The sequence below is a fragment of the Saccopteryx bilineata genome, chromosome 2, assembly GCF_036850765.1.
Source record: "Saccopteryx bilineata isolate mSacBil1 chromosome 2, mSacBil1_pri_phased_curated, whole genome shotgun sequence".
Lineage (NCBI taxonomy): Eukaryota > Metazoa > Chordata > Mammalia > Chiroptera > Emballonuridae > Saccopteryx > Saccopteryx bilineata.
This window is the reverse complement of record NC_089491.1, coordinates 163,052,352-163,069,381: the sequence shown is the minus strand read 5'-3', so window position 1 is coordinate 163,069,381 and position 17,030 is coordinate 163,052,352. Positions and strand designations below refer to the sequence as shown.

At 47.7% G+C, this 17,030-nt stretch overlaps 1 protein-coding gene across 1 annotated transcript; it reads left to right on the top strand.

The window, feature by feature from the left end:
* Positions 1 to 6,815: 6,815 nt before the first annotated feature.
* AMER2 (APC membrane recruitment protein 2) lies at positions 6,816 to 16,418 on the top strand. Its single transcript, XM_066258306.1, has 4 exons — positions 6,816 to 10,974; positions 13,299 to 13,466; positions 13,773 to 14,690; positions 15,066 to 16,418. Exons 3-4 carry the CDS (start codon positions 13,928 to 13,930, stop codon positions 15,941 to 15,943), a joined length of 1,641 nt encoding a protein of 546 aa, XP_066114403.1. The 5' UTR covers positions 6,816 to 10,974; positions 13,299 to 13,466; positions 13,773 to 13,927; the 3' UTR covers positions 15,944 to 16,418.
* The last annotated feature ends 612 nt before the right edge of the window (positions 16,419 to 17,030 follow it).

Here is a 17,030-nt window from a genome sequence, read left to right as displayed (position 1 = left end):
CTCTTGCTCCCTGCTCTTCCTTCTTTTGCACTTGTTCCTCTCCTAACCCTCAGCTCCTCCTGTCCCGCCTTCCTCCTTCTTCCTTCCTGGGGGCTCCGGGTCTCATTTGGGTACTTCCTCAGTCTCTGTAAGGACAGGGAATTCTTGGCTGGCTTCCTCAGGCCTTGTTCCTGCCTGAGGGGAGAAATGGAACAGGAGTTTTACACTTAAATGAGAGGCTTGGAGGGGTCAGACTCTGTAAATACAATGTTTCACAGCTGAATAAGGGCAATTCTATTAAGGTCAGGGACAGAGCAGTATCATTTTCACAAGAAGAAATTCTTCTCCTCTGACACAGAGAACAGACCCTTCATAATGATGTAAATACATGAAAGACACTATCTGTGCACACCACCTGCAAAAGTTTTATGCACACTGTCAGCGGGAAGACATTTGCTTCTCCTGCTTCCTGTTGGTGGCAAGAAGAGGAGAGAGAAGCTAATTGAGTGCTACCCACAAGCTCTGCGTCTGTCCTAAGACAAGCTGTGCATAGCTACTGTGCTTCTGACTCACCATCCATCACAGTAGGATTTGTGTGGCTGCAAGGGATTTCTATGAAAATCCAGGAAACTTGCTTCAGACTGAAACATCAGCTGCCTGCCCCTGTCCTTGTGAATTCTCCTGTTCCCTCCAGAACCAGGCCTGTCAGGTGTACAGGGGCTCACTCGCATCGGGAACATGGTTTTGGATTAGGTAGAAGCTAAATTTTAGCAGAGATAATAAGATCAGCACTTGGCTGGGGTGAGAAAAGGGGAACCCATCTACATCCTAAACCACACATGGGGAGGTCAGTAGCAGGCTGTGCCCCGTGTTCGGAAACTGGCAGGTGCATGTCACATCTTAGCAGTGGCAGGTCCCTGTTCAACAGCCAGGCAGCTCCCGTGTCCTCCCAGAAATCCTGTTGAGGTGTCAGTTGTGGAGGTAGCCTGGCAATAGGACGAAGAAAAGTCAGGAAACTAGATCTGCTTTTAAAAACAACTGCCTATCAGGCTTTCACGCAGAGGCTGGTGGTAGTCAGCCCAAGGCAGGGAGGACAGGAGTGTCAGTCAGGAGCTAGCGTTCTGCACCTGAGGAGGGACAGAAACTTGCATTTGCCTGTCCCACACTGTCTTTTCCTGACTTCCTGGCTTTTATTTTTCCAAATGGTAATATCTTCCAGGTACCTGGACTCCTAACATTTTGATTATCTCTTTGCAAAACCTAGCAAAGCACACATAGAAGAACAAGAGTCAGCCGAGTCCTGTCACCAGAGATGGCCAGTGCTGCTGCTTGGTTAAATTTGTTCATTGTTTTATATAGTTGAGGCTATACTGAATATAATTTTAAGGTTGTATCTTGCTTTTTTTCTGCTTAACTCATGTTATCATAAGCATTTCTCTATATCATGAAAAATTCCTCATCCAATAATCCGAGGGGAAAATGTATATTATTAGCCACTGATGCAAGAATTCCTTTTAGGGAAAAACTTGACTTTTTTGAGGAAAGAGCTCCAGGGAGAAGCATGGGAATACTCTATCAGTTGCTCCTAGGACTTGAGGGAGACAGATTTTGAGAGGGAGACAGATTTTGAGAGGAGAGTGAGCAGAGCTTCAGGGCTGAAGCCCCTTTGCAGAATCTCACAGTGACAGCCAACCACCCAAATCATGACATGCCCGGCAGACACTGGGGTAGGCAGCCCTGGATAGGGCAGAGACCAAAAATGCATTTGGAAGGAAGGAAGCTCTTGGTCTTCTACACAATTAAAGGGACAGAGCTGCACTTTCATAAATGGCAGACTGGAGAATCAGGGCATGCTAATAAGATACCTGAGAGACCAAGGGAAGGGCCTCCGAAAGTCCCCACGCTGATATCAGGTTTGCATGCACAACAGTCTTTTGACGGTGGCCAACTATTCCATTAGACAGCGATGCCATTTAAATAAGACTTTGAGCAATTTTGTGTTTGGATGATTTTTTTGGACTTGAAAGTACTAGGTCAAATGGAAGAAGCATTTTAAAAGAATCTGTTGCATATTGCCTAGTTGTCTCAAGAATGGTGTGAAATTACAGGCCAATAGGCAGCCCGTGAACGCCATTGCTGTGTCCTCTCCACTACTTCATGGTTCTTTATTTATGATTCACTCCATATACCACTGCCTCCAAAAATTTTGTCTGCCCAGGTAGAAATAATTTGTCTCACAAACCCTGTAACATCTCATTTTCGTCTTTGTAAAGACAGTGACCATGTTCTGTTTTATATTATCATTATTAGCACACACACCACCCCCTTGAACTAGAACATAAGCAGCTTAAAGGTAGAACCTGTGCCTTCTTTGCTTACTGAGCAATAAATATTGAACGAGGGCAGAAGTCCGCATTTCTTTCTTTCTTTCTTTCTTTCTTTCTTTCTTTCTTTCTTTCTTTCTTTCTTTCTTTTTTTTTTTTGTATTTTTCTGAAGCTGGAAATGGGGAGAGACAGTCAGACAGACTCCCGCATGCGCCCGACCGGGATCCACCCGGCACGCCCACCAGGGGCGAGGCTCTGCCCAACCAGGGGGCGAGATGCTCTGCCCCTCCGGGGCGTCGCTCTGCCGCGACCAGAGCCACTCTAGCGCCTGCGGCATAGGCCAAGGAGCCATCACCAGTGCCCGGGCCATCTTTGCTTCAATGGAGCCTTGGCTGTGGGAGGGGAAGAGAGAGACAGAGAGGAAGGAGAGGGGGAGGGGTGGAGAAGCAGATGGGCGCTTCTCCTGTATGCCCTGGCCAGGAATCGGACCGGGTCCCCCCGCACGCCAGGCCGACGCTCTACCGCTGAGCCAACCGGCCAGGGCCCGCATTTCTTTTTTTTTTTTTTTGATTCTTAATAATTTTATTTTTTTAATGGGGTGACATCAATAAATCAGGATACATATATTCAAAGATAACAAGTCCAGGTTATCTTGTCGTTCAATTATGTTGCATACCCACCACCCAAAGTCAGATTGTCCTCTGTCACCTTCTATCTTGTTTTCTTTGTGCCCCTCCCACCCCCTATCCCTCTCCCATTCCCCCCTCCCCCCCGTAACCACCACACTCTTATCAATGTCTCTTAGTTTCACTATTATGTCCCACCTACGTATGGAATAATACAGTTCCTGTTTTTTTCTGATTTACTTATTTCGCTTCGTATCATGTTATCAAGATCCCACCATTTTGCTGTAAATGTTCCGATGTCATCATTTCTTATGGCTGAGTAGTATTCCATAGTGTATATGTGCCACATCTTCTTTATCCAGTCATCTATTGATGGGCTTTTTGGTTGTTTCCATGTCCTGGCCACTGTGAACAATGCTGCAATAAACATGGGGCTGCATGTGTCTTTACGTATCAATGTTTCTGAGTTTTGGGGATATATACCCAGTAGAGGGATTGCTGGGTCATAAGGTAGTTCTATTTTCAGTTTTTTGAGGAACCACCATACTTTCTTCCATAATGGTTGTACTACTTTACATTCCCACCAACAGTGGATGAGGGTTCCTTTTTCTCCACAGCCTCTCCAACATTTGCTATTACCTGACTTGCTAATAACAGCTAGTCGAACAGGTGTGAGGTGGTATCTCATTGCCGTTTTGATTTGCATTTCTCTAATAGCTAAAGAAGATGAGCATCTTTTCATATATCTGTTGGGCCCGCATTTCTTGAAAAGAGTGGGCAGCAAATGCCACTCAAACTGTGGTCTTCTGACCCAGATCCCTAAGAAGATCAGGTTCTGTTAGGCACTGTGATTAATTCAGTGAACCCAGATTGTCTCTGGAGAACTCTGGGAGGGAGCAGGAGAAGGGCTGGAAAGCTGCAGCTGCGTGAACAAAACGAACAAAAGCTGGATGAGGTGGCGCTGATTTCAGCATGGGGAGCAGAGTGAGGGGGAGCGGTGGACAGAATTATTTAAGAAGGGAAGTTGCTACCATCAGGAGTCAACAGGCACTCCATAAGGAAATGCAGACCGACCTAATTTCTTTTGTTGACAGGATCATGATTGTGGCACATCAGGGAAATGCAAAAAACAGGGATTTTCTGGAGCTTGAGCAAAGTGTTGGCAATAGCTCTTATGATACTCCTGAGATGGGGTGCAAAAAGGGTTTGGATGCCAAGGCCAGCTGGCAAATCCATGGCTACCTGGACTACTCTGCCGGATAAGTTTGCGAAGTTGCAGATCAATGGCTAGATTTTAATGTGGAGAGTTGTTTTGTAGTGGTGTTCCTCAGAGCTCTGTTCTTGTCTCTGAACAGGCCAATAGTCTGATTAGTCACTCATAAGATGGTGTAGAAGGAAAGAAGGTAAAATCATGATCAAACAAAGGTTTAACTGAAAGCTAGGAAGGGTTGTGAATATTGTGGAAGACAGAATCAGGATCCAGAGAGACTCAATGAATCAGAGTGCCAGGCCAAATTTCATAAAAAGGAATTTAATTTTGGCTCTCAAAGCAATTGTATAAGTACAGAGTGGGAGACATTGAATTTCAAGTGACAGAGTTTCTATGGGATGCTTTGTGACAGCTAAAAATTCCTGTTGGATTTGATATCTAGATCTACAAGACAAGAGATTGCGATCCTTCTGCTCTGTACAGCCCAGGCACATCCTGGAATATGACATTCAGTCCTGGAGCCCCTCGGAGGGGGCAGGATGATTCCAGTATTCACAAGGAACAGTTGAAAGAACAAGAAGGCTAACCTGAAAGAGAGAAGACCCAGAGATACTTAAGAAGTAGTTTCAAACATCTGGATAGGTGTCATTTGGAAGTGTGTCTACACATATTTTTGAGAGGCATTGCAGTGTTGTGGTTTTGTTAGCCAATGTTTCTCCAGAAGGCCACAATTATCTCTTCATCTTGCACATTCTTTTGTGTTATGACCTTGTCATCCTTCAATAAAGAGATAGAGTTCAGGTGTTCTCTACCCTTGAATCTAGACCCTCACTAGGACTTATTTTAATCAATAGAATTTGGTGCATTTTTTTTTGTATGACTTCAGAAGCTGGGCCTTAACAGTTATTCAGTCAGCTTTTACCTTTGCTGATTGAAATTCTTGTTTTGAGAGTCCTATTGTCATGAAAGAAGCACAACTTAGTCCTTTGACAAAAACCCCATGTAACCTCTTAGCTGTCTTTGCCATGGTTTCTTCCAGATATGTGAATAAAGTCAGCCTGGACATCCCAGTTCTAGCCACCATCACAGTGGTATTCATGAGAGACCTAGGGCGATGCCAAGTGGAGCAGAAGATATGCCCAGTGGAACCCTGCTGAAATACCTGGCCCACAGCATTCTCAGCAAATAACATGGTCATTGTTTGAAGCCACTAAGTTTTGGAGTGGTATGTTATTCAGAAACAGGTGATCAAAACAGTGATTGAGGAGGTAAGTTGTGGAGCCAGACCACTCTGCCACCTACTAGATATTTGATCTTGAGCAAATCATTCAACTTCTTGGTTCCAGCTTTCTGTTCCGTAGAACAAGGGAGACCCACCCCATGTGATTACTGTGCAGATTAAATAATTTAATGCATGAGATTCACATGGAACAATAGTGGACCCATAAGAACCACTCGATATAGGGGTATAACTAGAACTAAAAGATAGAAGCTATAAAGATACAAAATAATTTTTAAAATATCTCTAATGGAATTTTTCAGACATAAAGTAAGCTGCCTCTAGATATAATGAGGTCCCCTTTCTTGAGTGAATTCCAACATGAATGGGTAGGCTGCTTGCAGAGTGTGGGATTGATGACCTGCCAACCTTGGATTTTGTGCTCCATTGTGCCGAGCATGTGTCTGTGATGAAGTGCGTGCTTGGCATGCTCAATACCCTCTTCTTAAATTGACTTGAGCTAGACATATAAGAAAGAAGTAAAAAAAAAAAAAAAAAAAAAGAAAGAAGTACTCATCCGACTAAATTGTTACAATTTTGAGATTACTCAATATATTTTATCGGTCATAATGTCCACTTATGAACCATTGATATTCCTGAATGCATCTTTATGAGGTCAGCAGTACCACTTCAGCGAGATAAAGGACTAGAAGCAAAGATGCGAAATGGCTTACACGTTATTGAGTGGATCGCTTACAGCACCTTTCTGCCTATGAATTTGAGGCTGGAACACAAAGTCAGAGCCACTAAGCTTCCTTGCCTAGCGTCGTGGTACAAACATGGTCCCGACCTCCCCAAATGCAGGGGTAAAAAAACACAAAGACACACAACAGATCTTACTGCACCCCCTCTGGCTTCTGAGACAAAGAAACAGTCCGAGGTGGTCCCTGAATGATAGAGGTTCATTGTTAACGTGGCCCAGTTCACAGAGGACAGTGGGGCTGAAGTTGAAACTGTCCTGTCTGTTACAATCTAATAAAATGTCCTAGACCTGTTCCCAAGAGTCCTGAGAGATAACAACCCTCAAATCACTTGCAGTTCAGCTGAACCTTTCTTGCCGGGCCATTGGAGGGCAGGGCACCGTCCAGGGAAAGAGAAGTAGGAGGGCAAATGTTCTGGTGGGTTGGCTGTGCCCCAGCCAGCCTGCTTCCTGCCCTCTTCAGTTTCTCTCACATGGGCATCGGAGACAGTGATCTGGAGGTTCTAAATGAGGAAAAACTGACCCCAAGAAACAGGGACTTACTCTGAAACCCCACATGGAGTATTTTAATAGTGTTCTCCATCTGTCCAACCTCAGGGATAATCCTTTTCTAATCTGAGATATAATAATTGGGTAATCAGACAAGACAATCCACTAAGCCTGGGCCATAGTTTTGCTGTTCTTTTGGCTAGACTTTTCTTTTATTAGAGCAAAGTGTAGCTGACCTAGAAATCTCCTGCTTGGGCTCAGTCTTCCGTTAAACAAAAGCAGACACTCCTAAGAAGCAGGGATGTTTAGCAAGCACAGTTCTCCTCAAGGGAAATTTTGGCCACTGCTGCCTGAACCTACTTTTTGCTGCAAAGTAGAAGAAAGAAAGGGGGAAGAAAAAGCTTCATGGTTAGCTACGGCTAATGAGTTCACTGGTGTGTGTCCAGGAAACATCCCGGAATGGCTATATCTGCTGAGATTTCTGTCTTTTGAAAAAGGCACCTTGTGGTGGAAGATGGTGAAGGAAGCACAAAGAAAGCTGTGTGAAGCTGGATTAGAAACCAAACTTAAAGCACACTAAGAAAGCCCATTGGTGCTTAGGACAGATGTAAACCTGGCTATTTGGAGATTAACCCATCACAGAGGAAAACATTTTTTTTTCCAAAGGAGAAAAACTCACACCCGAGCTGCCAAGGCCCGATCACAGTGGCCTAGCACCCGGGCTGAATTGAACAAAGGTGTCAGCCTTCTGCTGGAGAGTTTCATGCTGAACCAAGTCTCACGTTGACAAGTCTCCTGCCATCGAAGGTCAGTATCATAGTTTATTCGTGACAGCACCTGGCATACAATAAACATCCAATAAATGCTAGCGGCCCTAGCTAAGGCAACAAGGAGGCCCTTCCTGAGATATTCTGGAGGGGACAATAACCAGAGTCAGGTTCTTAATTTAGTCTATTTCAAGCATTCAGTAGATGTATTCATTTTTTTTAAAAATGTACTCTCCAAAGGATAGGCCTAAAGGATATGAAGAGAACTGGAGTGGGTAATAGCGATGGGAACACAGAGGTCTTGTGAGCTAATGTGCCGACTTGTGGGAGGAGGAAACACTCAGGAAAAAAAAAAAGGAACCCACAGCAGGGGGTGGGCATGAAATACCCTTTTTCCTCAGCACAGCCGTAGCATGGGTCTATCTGTAGCAGAGTCTACTAGCTGTCTGCTCTAACCTAGGAGGGATTTTTTGTTTTTGTTTGTCTTTGTTTTTTATTTTTGCTTAAGAAAGGGCCATTTAAACTTCAACAGCCATACAAAGCGATAAATCTAACAGACTACAAAAGACCACGTATGTGTTTCTGTCTCCTGGCCCAGACTACTTGAGACTCCAGGACTCTAGTGGATAAAAGGCAAGATGATAGAGAGGAGGAAAGAGTATAGGGGGTCTTTAAGAAGCAGCTCTACTCCCTGGTCTTCCACACAGGTTAACTCCAAAGGGGTGGGGATGAGACCCTCCCCCCTCCAGGGTCTTGGGTAGCTGAGAGAGGAAAGGACCATGCTGTTGTCTGTCTGGAGCCCTGTGTGTGTCCCCTGTGCCATCATGGCAGGGGCAGGAGGGGGGATGTTACAGCATGGGGCAGGGGTGGAACCAGCATGGTATGGAAGAGCAAGGGGACTTTCTTGTGCCTCTGAGATTGAAGTTAAAGTAACTGAGGAAGAAAGCCCGCGATCTGGAAGGTCTCATGGTTTGGGGACAGGATATGAGAGACAGCAGCCTGCTCATGTGGCTGGAAACCAGGTGGCAATAAGGAGCCTGAGCAGAGGGTCTGCCTGAGCTACAGAGGATGGTTTGTGCATACTGCCTGCTGAGAGGGCTATTTAGACTTGCTGCTTCACATCAAGAAGCAGATACAGAGTAGAGTTTCTGGCAGACAAGCGAAAGTACATGAAGAGAACAGGTACTTGGGCTTTGGGTCATGCCTCACAGCCCATCCAGGCTCACACTCTCGGATTCCTGTGCTTTCCTTACTCATTAACACCTGTGGGCCCTCATCTTGGACTCATTTCTAGTTTTCACCCCTGCTAGGATTAGCTGATACCCACTTGCTGAGTCTGGCTGCTCCCTACAGTGCCTTCATCCATGCCCAAAGCCCTGGTATCCTGTCCACATGCCCTCTGCTATCTGATCTCATTCTGCTCTGTTCTTGGCTTCCCTGTGCCCACCCTGGTACTGGCAGATTTAAGAGAACCCAACCCACTCTGCAATCTGAATTAGAATATATTCTAAGGGGCGCTCTAGCCAAACAGCAGACCAGGAGAAAAGGAAACTATGGGGAGAAGAAGTAGACTCGTGGTTATGAAGCAGCATGGTTTTCAGACAACTCTAACTTACATGCAGGGAAAAGAGCAGTAATAGCCACAATGGTTTTTTTGTTCTGTTCTATCCACTATTTTGGAATTCTTACACCTCTTTTACATTCCTCCTGAACAATCCTAAGAGATATGCATGCCAAGATCTAGTCCTCTTGGCCACCGCCATTATTTTTCTTGTTTATTCTGGATGGCAGTGTTCTGTCCTCTCATTGCTGGGGACCCCAGAAGTGCCATCCATGACCTTGACATTAGTCTGTGCCAAGGCTCTGGTGACTGCATTGAAGGAATGAAGGTGAAGTGCCATCTCCATTGCTGGCAATGATGCCTGTCATGGGTTAAATTGTGTCCCCCAAAAGATATATGCAACTCCTAACCCCTGGTACCTGTGAATATGACATTATTTGAACATAGGGACTTTGCAGATGTGGCTAACATGTCAATTAAGATAAGGTGATGCTGGAATAGAGGGGGTTCTCAATCCCGCGTGACTGTTGTTTTAATAAGAAGGGAAGAGACACAGGTAGACAAGTGAGGGAAAGCACCGTGTGAAGACAGTGGTAGAATCTGTAATGATGTATCTAGAAACTAAGCATTGCCAGCAGTAACCGTACACTGACAGAGAGGGATGGGCTGCATGGTGCCAGCCCTGCCAGCTGCTGGGTGACCCGCGCCCCCTGGGATCCACCAGTATTACATAGAAATGCTCATTTTGCTTTTATTTGGTTGTTTGTTGTGCACCCCCTTGCCTTGGGACCCTGGTTCATACTCATGAGGCCCAGGCCAAGGTAGCATCTTATGAGTGGTGACACCTGCTGAACCAGAACACCCCATGCCCGTAGCTTCCCAGTTACTTCAGAGCCAACACGGGCCACGGCTCCTGGTGATGAGCGCTCTTCCTGCAGCAGCTGCTGTACACTGGGGTTGCATGTGAAATTACAAATTGTGCTGGGCTTTTTTCTCTTGTATGTTACTAATTAGAAATTAATTTCTCCTCTGAATAAACACATACCCAGAGCAGCTATTAAGCCACAGTGAAGCTGATGTTCAGGAAAACTCAGGAATCAAAATCTGCAAAAGAATATAAAAACTTCAGTCTAGCTCAGGGCTTACTGTGCTTAGACCACTCTTGTCCTCACCCTGCCCACTCTGGGCCAGAACCTTCTCCAGGAGGGTACGAGGAAGGGCCACAGCACTGCCCCCTGGGACCAGCTCCCTGCAAGGGACATTTATATGTCTCTCTCCTGGCAACTGTGCACATCACCTAGTGGTCTCAGCTTGTCTGAGGACCAGGACATCCCTCAGAGGACAAGGACATGCCTCGGATATGTGGACAGCGTGGACTGGTAGGTGAGGGTCAAGGTTAGCAAAGCTGGGGTTCTCCTGATAGTCCTCATAACAGGGACCCTGGGTTGAAGGACACTTGAGGGTCCTCACTGGCATCACAGAGCTTCTAAAGATTGCCTTGGATGATGATCCTGATGGTGAGGGGGATGGACAGGGATGAGAACAGGGAGCTGGCATTTCCAGTTGGGCTGGGGTCTAGAGTTGTCTGCAGTCTGAAGACAGGAGGTGTTGATCCCAATCCAAGCATCCTTTCCAAACTCCATTGATTAAGCATTATCCCTTTCAAGACCTCAGGCAAATTTAAGGAGAAGGCAGCAGCCTCCTTCCCCATGAAGCTGAGACACGGGGAGTCCCACACAGCAGCCACGCCACCGCTTCAAGGACAGCACCTCACCCTGCCTCTTCCACACAGTGTTCTAGGTGGTTTCCCTCACACAAAAAAGAATCCACCTGGTAAGCTCAGGACAAAGGCAGAGGCCACACTGGTTACAAGACAGCCTGAAAAAGGAATTGATGATGATAGTAAGCTCTCCTCTGTTTCTCTTTTTTCTTTCTTTCTTGCATTGATTATCCTCCTCCGGAGACACTCGCTACGGAGACAGAGAAGCCCTAACTGAACAACAAACCCTCTCTTGTGCCACAAAAGACAAGCACACACGTACGTGTCTCTTGCAGAACCCACTTGCTTCTGTTTGTGAAACATCCTGTTGTTTGAGAACAGCTTTTTCCCGAAACAATTTCCCTCAGCACCTAGCCCTTTCTACTCGAATTTTCTGTTCGCTGTCTAAATTGGGGCAGGGTGGGGGCAGTAACAGGAGAGGGGAAAAGAATGAAAGATGAAACCATCACCCAAAACAGACGTGCTTCTGGTAAAACTTTCTTCACTGTCATGATATGTCTTTCGGGGCGGGGCAGGAGGTGCGGGAAGGAATCACTATTTTGTGCAAATTCTGTCTGCTTCTCTGTGCTGGATGGTGCAGAGCAACTTAAAGGGCAGGCAAACCTTTGCACTAGTTCCTAACAATTGCCTTTGACATCAATCTGCCCCTCCATAGTTCGACTGGGACTCAGCCCATGCTCCAGAGTGGAACTGGGAGTGCTTTCCTCACCTGTCTGGTTCTTTTGGTAAGGTCCTTGTAAAACTGGCCTCACCCGCTTTTCTCTGATAGTCTCTATAGAAAAGACCTTGGGTTAAAGGACATGGGAGGGACCTCACTCACCCCCTGGCTTCTAAAGCTCACCCAGCGCCTAGCCCTTGAGTCTTGAGGTTCCAGGAGATCCTCACATTCTTCTACCGCAGGGCCACAGGGGCACGTTCCTCAAACCGAAGACTGCTTTGTCCGTTCTCTTTGGATGGAGGTCTATGTCCTGGAGGAATGATATCTACCCTAAAGACCTTGCTAAATTTCTCCCACGAGGCTCAAAGCTTCTCATATAAGAGGCCTGTCTTACTAGGTCAAAGCTCTCAGTGGATATGCAGGTTCACCTTGTCCCAACTCTTTACTCTGGGCTAGGGAAGGGGAGATATTTACAGACTCGTGCATTTGCACCGATCCCAGTCATAAATTCTTCCAAATTGACACAGTTACAAAGTAACTCACATAGTCAAGGCAATTGTATTATGTGCATAAAAGAATTGAGAAAGATTTTTAACTATCCTCCAAAGGTTGTGGAGAGATAAAAGATGAGTTCTCTTTATATAGTTCTTCACACCTGTTCTCTCCTCCAGGCAGTGAGGCCCCTGATTTATGGCAAGCAGTCAACTGGAAGTAGGAATAGCCTTTCTCTGGTCTCAGCCTTATGCGGTGTCCAGGAGGTGCAGGCTAAGAGTGGGAGAGAGCTTGATGGGATTTCAATGCTAGGAATGAAAACCTCTCCAGAATCTAAACTTATTGATTTCTTATTTTACAAAACAGTGTTCTTGATTAAAATCAGCAGGAAAGAGAAAGTATATAGGTAATAAACCCAAGTCTGAAATTCATTTTTTAAAAAGATTTTATTTATTAATTTTTGGAAAGAGAAGAAAGAGAGAGTGAGAAAGAGGGGAGGAGCAAGAAGCATCAACTGCCATGTGTACCTTGACCAGATAAGCCCCGTGTTTTGAACTGACAACCTCAGTGTTCTAAGTTGATGCTTTATCCACTGAGTCACCACTGGTCAGGCCTCAAGACTGAAATTGAAACCAACCGTGTTCCATGCAATGGCCCACAGTTATTAATATAACTCCAACCTCAGTGTACTTTGGTTAGGGTTTCTGGGTATAATGCAAGTAAGCACACAAAATGAAGCTCAAGATAATTCAGAAAAAGACTGGTATCTGTTTATATGTAATATCCATATTATTAAAAATATTTAATAAGTAGCAGTAAGTGATATATAATAATATAATTACATATTTTAAAATAATATTCAACATATAAAAATTATATATATGTTCATACTTTCCACTTTTTTTTCTAATAAACCCACAGTCAGGATTATGAAATCAAGTGTCAAGTTTACAATTTAGCAGTCACCTTCTAAATCAGAGCACAGAAGAGACCCCCCCCCCCCCAGATTGAGCTTCCCTGGGATAAGGTTTTCCTTTTCCCAGTCAAATTGTGCCGAGACTCCTGGGCAGTAGTCCCTGCCAGGCTTTCCCCTGCTCCACAGGGAAGAGGGCCACGGAACAGGCCTGGGGGAGTGAAGGCAGCGGCCGGCAAGGTCAAGAGTAACGCCCATGACCTGCCTGATGGAAAAGGAGAAAGTAGACTGCATTCCAAGGACCACCTCTGGAGTGGACCTGAGATTCTATCTTCAGCTCACTCCACTGTGACCAAATGCAAACTGGGCAGTGGCTTCTGTTACCTCAGCCCCAGTAGCTGGAGTCTGGGACAAAAGCCACGGTTGTCCCAAAGGACCAGTCAAGTTCCACCCACAGAACTGTTTCACTTTCCTTGCAGAGAGTTGCTAATGGGTATTTGATGGCTGGTGTTTTTGTAGCAAGAATCCCAACGAACAGGCAACAATAAGGATTCAACATCAACCTGGAGACTGTGCTCAGCATCAGACAAGACAAAAATAAAGACACACTCCAGTCTGCTGGGCTCGGTTCCCAAAAGCTAGGGACACACGTGAAGGGCCTGGGAAAGGCATGGAGATTCATGAAAGGTAGGTGATCAGAAGACTGAACATTTTGTGTTGGTTATATCTTTTTTTTTTTAATCTATTCAATATTTTAAGGGCATTTTGTGAAAGAGCCAATCTGGAGGTGGAAAGGATGGTATTTGAATTCCATCATTACGACTTTAATTATTGCAGTCCACTGGGAGCTCTGTTACCTGCTCTCGCCACAAAAACCAAAACCAAAAAATAACACTCTACAGCGCAAAGCCAGGTGGGATGGATCCTTTAGTGGCTTAGGTGTTGTGTAAGCCCTGGGCGAGCGGGGAGATGCATTTTTTCTGCGTGTTGCAGGAGCAGCAGCAGCGGCAGCGGCAGCGGCAGCGGCAGCAACAGCAACAGCAACAGCAACAGCAACAGCGAGTGGCTCAGGTTGATTTAGAATTCGGATGACAGTGGCTTGGCACGAGCCCCGGGCTGACGAAAGCTGCTGAGCCCCCTCGGTTTCCATGGCGACGAGCGGGCGCGGCGGCGGCTGCGGCGGCGGCGGCGCGTCCGCCGGGGTCTGCAGGAGGAAGGAGGAGGCCGGGGCCGGGACCCTCGCGGCGGACATGGACTCGCCCTGCGATTGTGCCGCCGGGACTCCGGCCGCCGAGCCGCCGTCGGGAAAGATCAACAGAGCCGCTTTCAAATTATTCAAGAAGAGGAAATCGGGTGGCACCCTGCCCAGCATATTTGGGGTCAAAAACAAAGGGGATGGGAAGGGCTCGGGTGCGCCGAACATGGTGAGGAGCAGGACGCACGACGGGCTGGCCGAGGTGGTGGTGCTGGAGAGCGGCAGGAAGGAGGAGCCGCGCGGCCCGGGCGGCGGCGGCGGCGGCCGCGGCGGTGGTCGGCCGAACCCCGGCCCCCCGAGAGCTGCCGGGCCCGGCGCGGGCTCGCTGGCCAGCAGCTCTGTAGCCAAGTCACACAGCTTCTTCTCCCTTTTGAAAAAGAACGGCAGATCCGAGAACTGCAAAGGGGACACGGCGGACGCAGGCAAGGCTGGCGGCAAACAAAAGAGGGGGCTGCGAGGGCTCTTCAGCAGCGTGCGCTGGCACAGGAAGGACAAGCGCGGCAAGGAGGGGGAGCTCGCGGCACGCGCCGGGAGCCCGGGCGGCCTCGCCCTGCCGGGGTCGCTCACTGCCAGCCTGGAGTGCGTCGCGGAGGAAGCGCCCCGACTCGTGTGCGCGCCGGAGAACCCCAGCGGGGACGCGCCGCCAGACCCAGCAGGTGAGCCTGGAGTGGGAGAGCCGGGGCCGGCCGCTGCCGATGGCGCCGAAGTGCCTCACTGCCGAGAGGCCGAGAGCCCCGGGGTTCCTAGCGCCACCGGTACCCAGGGAGAGGACGCCGCGGGGCATCTGCGCGCCGAGGATCCCCGAGCACCCCCCGACCTGGGCGCTGGGGAGGTCCAGACGGCCGAGGATGCTTCCAGGACAGGTGACGTTCTGATAAAGACTGTCCCCCTTGACTCCGACTGTGGCAGCGGCCGAGTGTCTGCCGTCCCTGACCCTTCCTCTGTTGATCCACCCTCAGACCCATCAGCTGATCGTATTTGTTTGATGTTTTCTGACGTGACTTCACTGAAAAGCTTTGACTCTCTTACAGGCTGTGGAGATATTATTGCAGACCAAGAGGACGAGGCAGGTCCCAGCTGTGACAAGCATGGCCCCGGGCCAGGCAAGCCAGTTGTCTCTAAAAAGAACCCCAGCGTGGTGGCCTACCAAGGCGGAGGGGAGGAGATGGCGAGCTCTGATGAGGTAGATGACACTTACCTCCAGGAATTCTGGGACATGCTCTCCCAGACTGAGGACCAAGGACAAGGGCCTCAAGAGGGCCTGGCTAAGGCGGCTGCAGCACTGGACTCCAAGGTGTTACCCGAGACCTCCAAAGACACCAGGTGTGCAGAAGTGGCCAAGGACGTATCCTTGGTCAAGCGCAGGAGACTCGACCGGATTCCCATTGAGTCCCATCCCAAGGAGGAGACTAAGCACCTTCAGAAGGAGCAGCAAGAAGGCATCCCCAACAGTGATGAGGGCTACTGGGACTCCACCACTCCAGGCCCAGAGGAAGACAGCACAAGCAGCGGCGGCGGTGGGAAAAAGGCGGGCATCCCCAGAGATAGCTACAGCGGTGATGCGCTCTATGATCTCTACGCGGATCCGGATGGAAGCCCAGCAGTCCTTCCTGCCAACGAGGAGACTTCCTGCGTGTCCCGGTTAAAGCCTGTGTCTCCGGTCACTATCACCTGTCCACTGCGAACACCAGGCAGTTTGCTGAAGGACTCTAAGATTCCTATCAGCGTCAAGCACTTCGCAAACCTTCCATCCAGCCATCCTGTGGTGCACCAACAACCAGCCAGGAGCGAGGTACCCAGAACAAAAATCCCGGTGTCCAAAGTGCTGGTCCGAAGGGTCAGCAACCGAGGGTTGGCTGGGACCACCATCCGGGCAGCGGCATGCCACGACAGTGCCAAAAAATTGTGAGATCTCCAAGACCAAGTTGATTGGATCACATGTCAAGGAATACAACTTTTTCTGGAAACTAATAAAATAAATTGTGCTTCCCCTAAAGAAAGGTTTTTAGGACGATCCTTGCTACAGAGCTTGGGCCGAGGAGGTCTTTGTCATTGGCTGGGACAGGAGACACTAGAGAGGGGATGCCACACTGCACATGGGATTCTCCTCCCAAGATAAATCCCTGGGAATTATTTTTAAACGGTTTTTTCTTTTTTTTTTCTTTTTTAACCGTTTTAAAAATATTTTTTCTCTCTTTTTTCTTTAATGCACTGAGTACTTGGAATTCACCTTTACTTGCCTTTGCAGAAAATAGGACTTAACCAAACTGAAGTAAGCAGCACACCATGCTGTTTGGACATGCCGGGATCCAGAGGGCCTGGAGGAGCCATTGCAAGAACCAGAGGAGTTCTCCTGTTCCCTAACTTACTTATTTACGTCCTTCCTTCCCTTCCCTTCCCTTCCCTTCCCTTCCCTTCCCTTCCCTTCCCTTCCCTTCCCTTCCCTTCCCTTCCCTTCCCTTCCCTTCCTCCCTCTCTCCCTCCCTCCCTTTCTTCCTCCCTTCTTCCCTTCCCTCCTTCCTTCCCCTCCTTCCTTCCCCTCCTTCCTTCCCTTCCTTCCCTCCCCTTCCCTTCCCTTCCCTTCCCTTCCCTTCCCTTCCCTTCCCTTCCCTTCCCTTTCCAGGAAAACAACAAGAATAACAACAACAACAACAACAACAACAACAAAGACCTTTGCTGTATCACTGTGTGGAAAACACCCAGGAAGCTGAAGGAAAAAAAAAAAATAAATAAATAAGGTATTTTACCTGATGGGCAGAGGACATCATTGATTGGCAGAAACTTCCTATTTTCAGTTGCTAGGTATGCAAATAGGTAAATATCTACCCCTGGGACAAGAAAGGAGAGTTTTGGTTTGTTTGTTTTAAATCATTTGGGGGGAATAAAAGCTCAGCAGAGCAGGTTTTCCTTTTTTTGTTTTTTTCCACTCCACGCAGAAATCGGGATGGGGGAAAGATTTCATTAAATGCCAACAGACCCAGTATTTTAGCATTTAT

Coding starts and splice junctions, on each gene's coding strand:
- AMER2 (XM_066258306.1), top strand. CDS start 13,928: ATGGCGACGAGCGGGCGCGGCGGCGGCTGCGGCGGCGGCGGCGCGTCC. Junction 14,691..15,065: donor CGCGCCGCCAGACCCAGCAG/GTGAGCCTGGAG, acceptor ACTCTCTTACAG/GCTGTGGAGATATTATTGCA.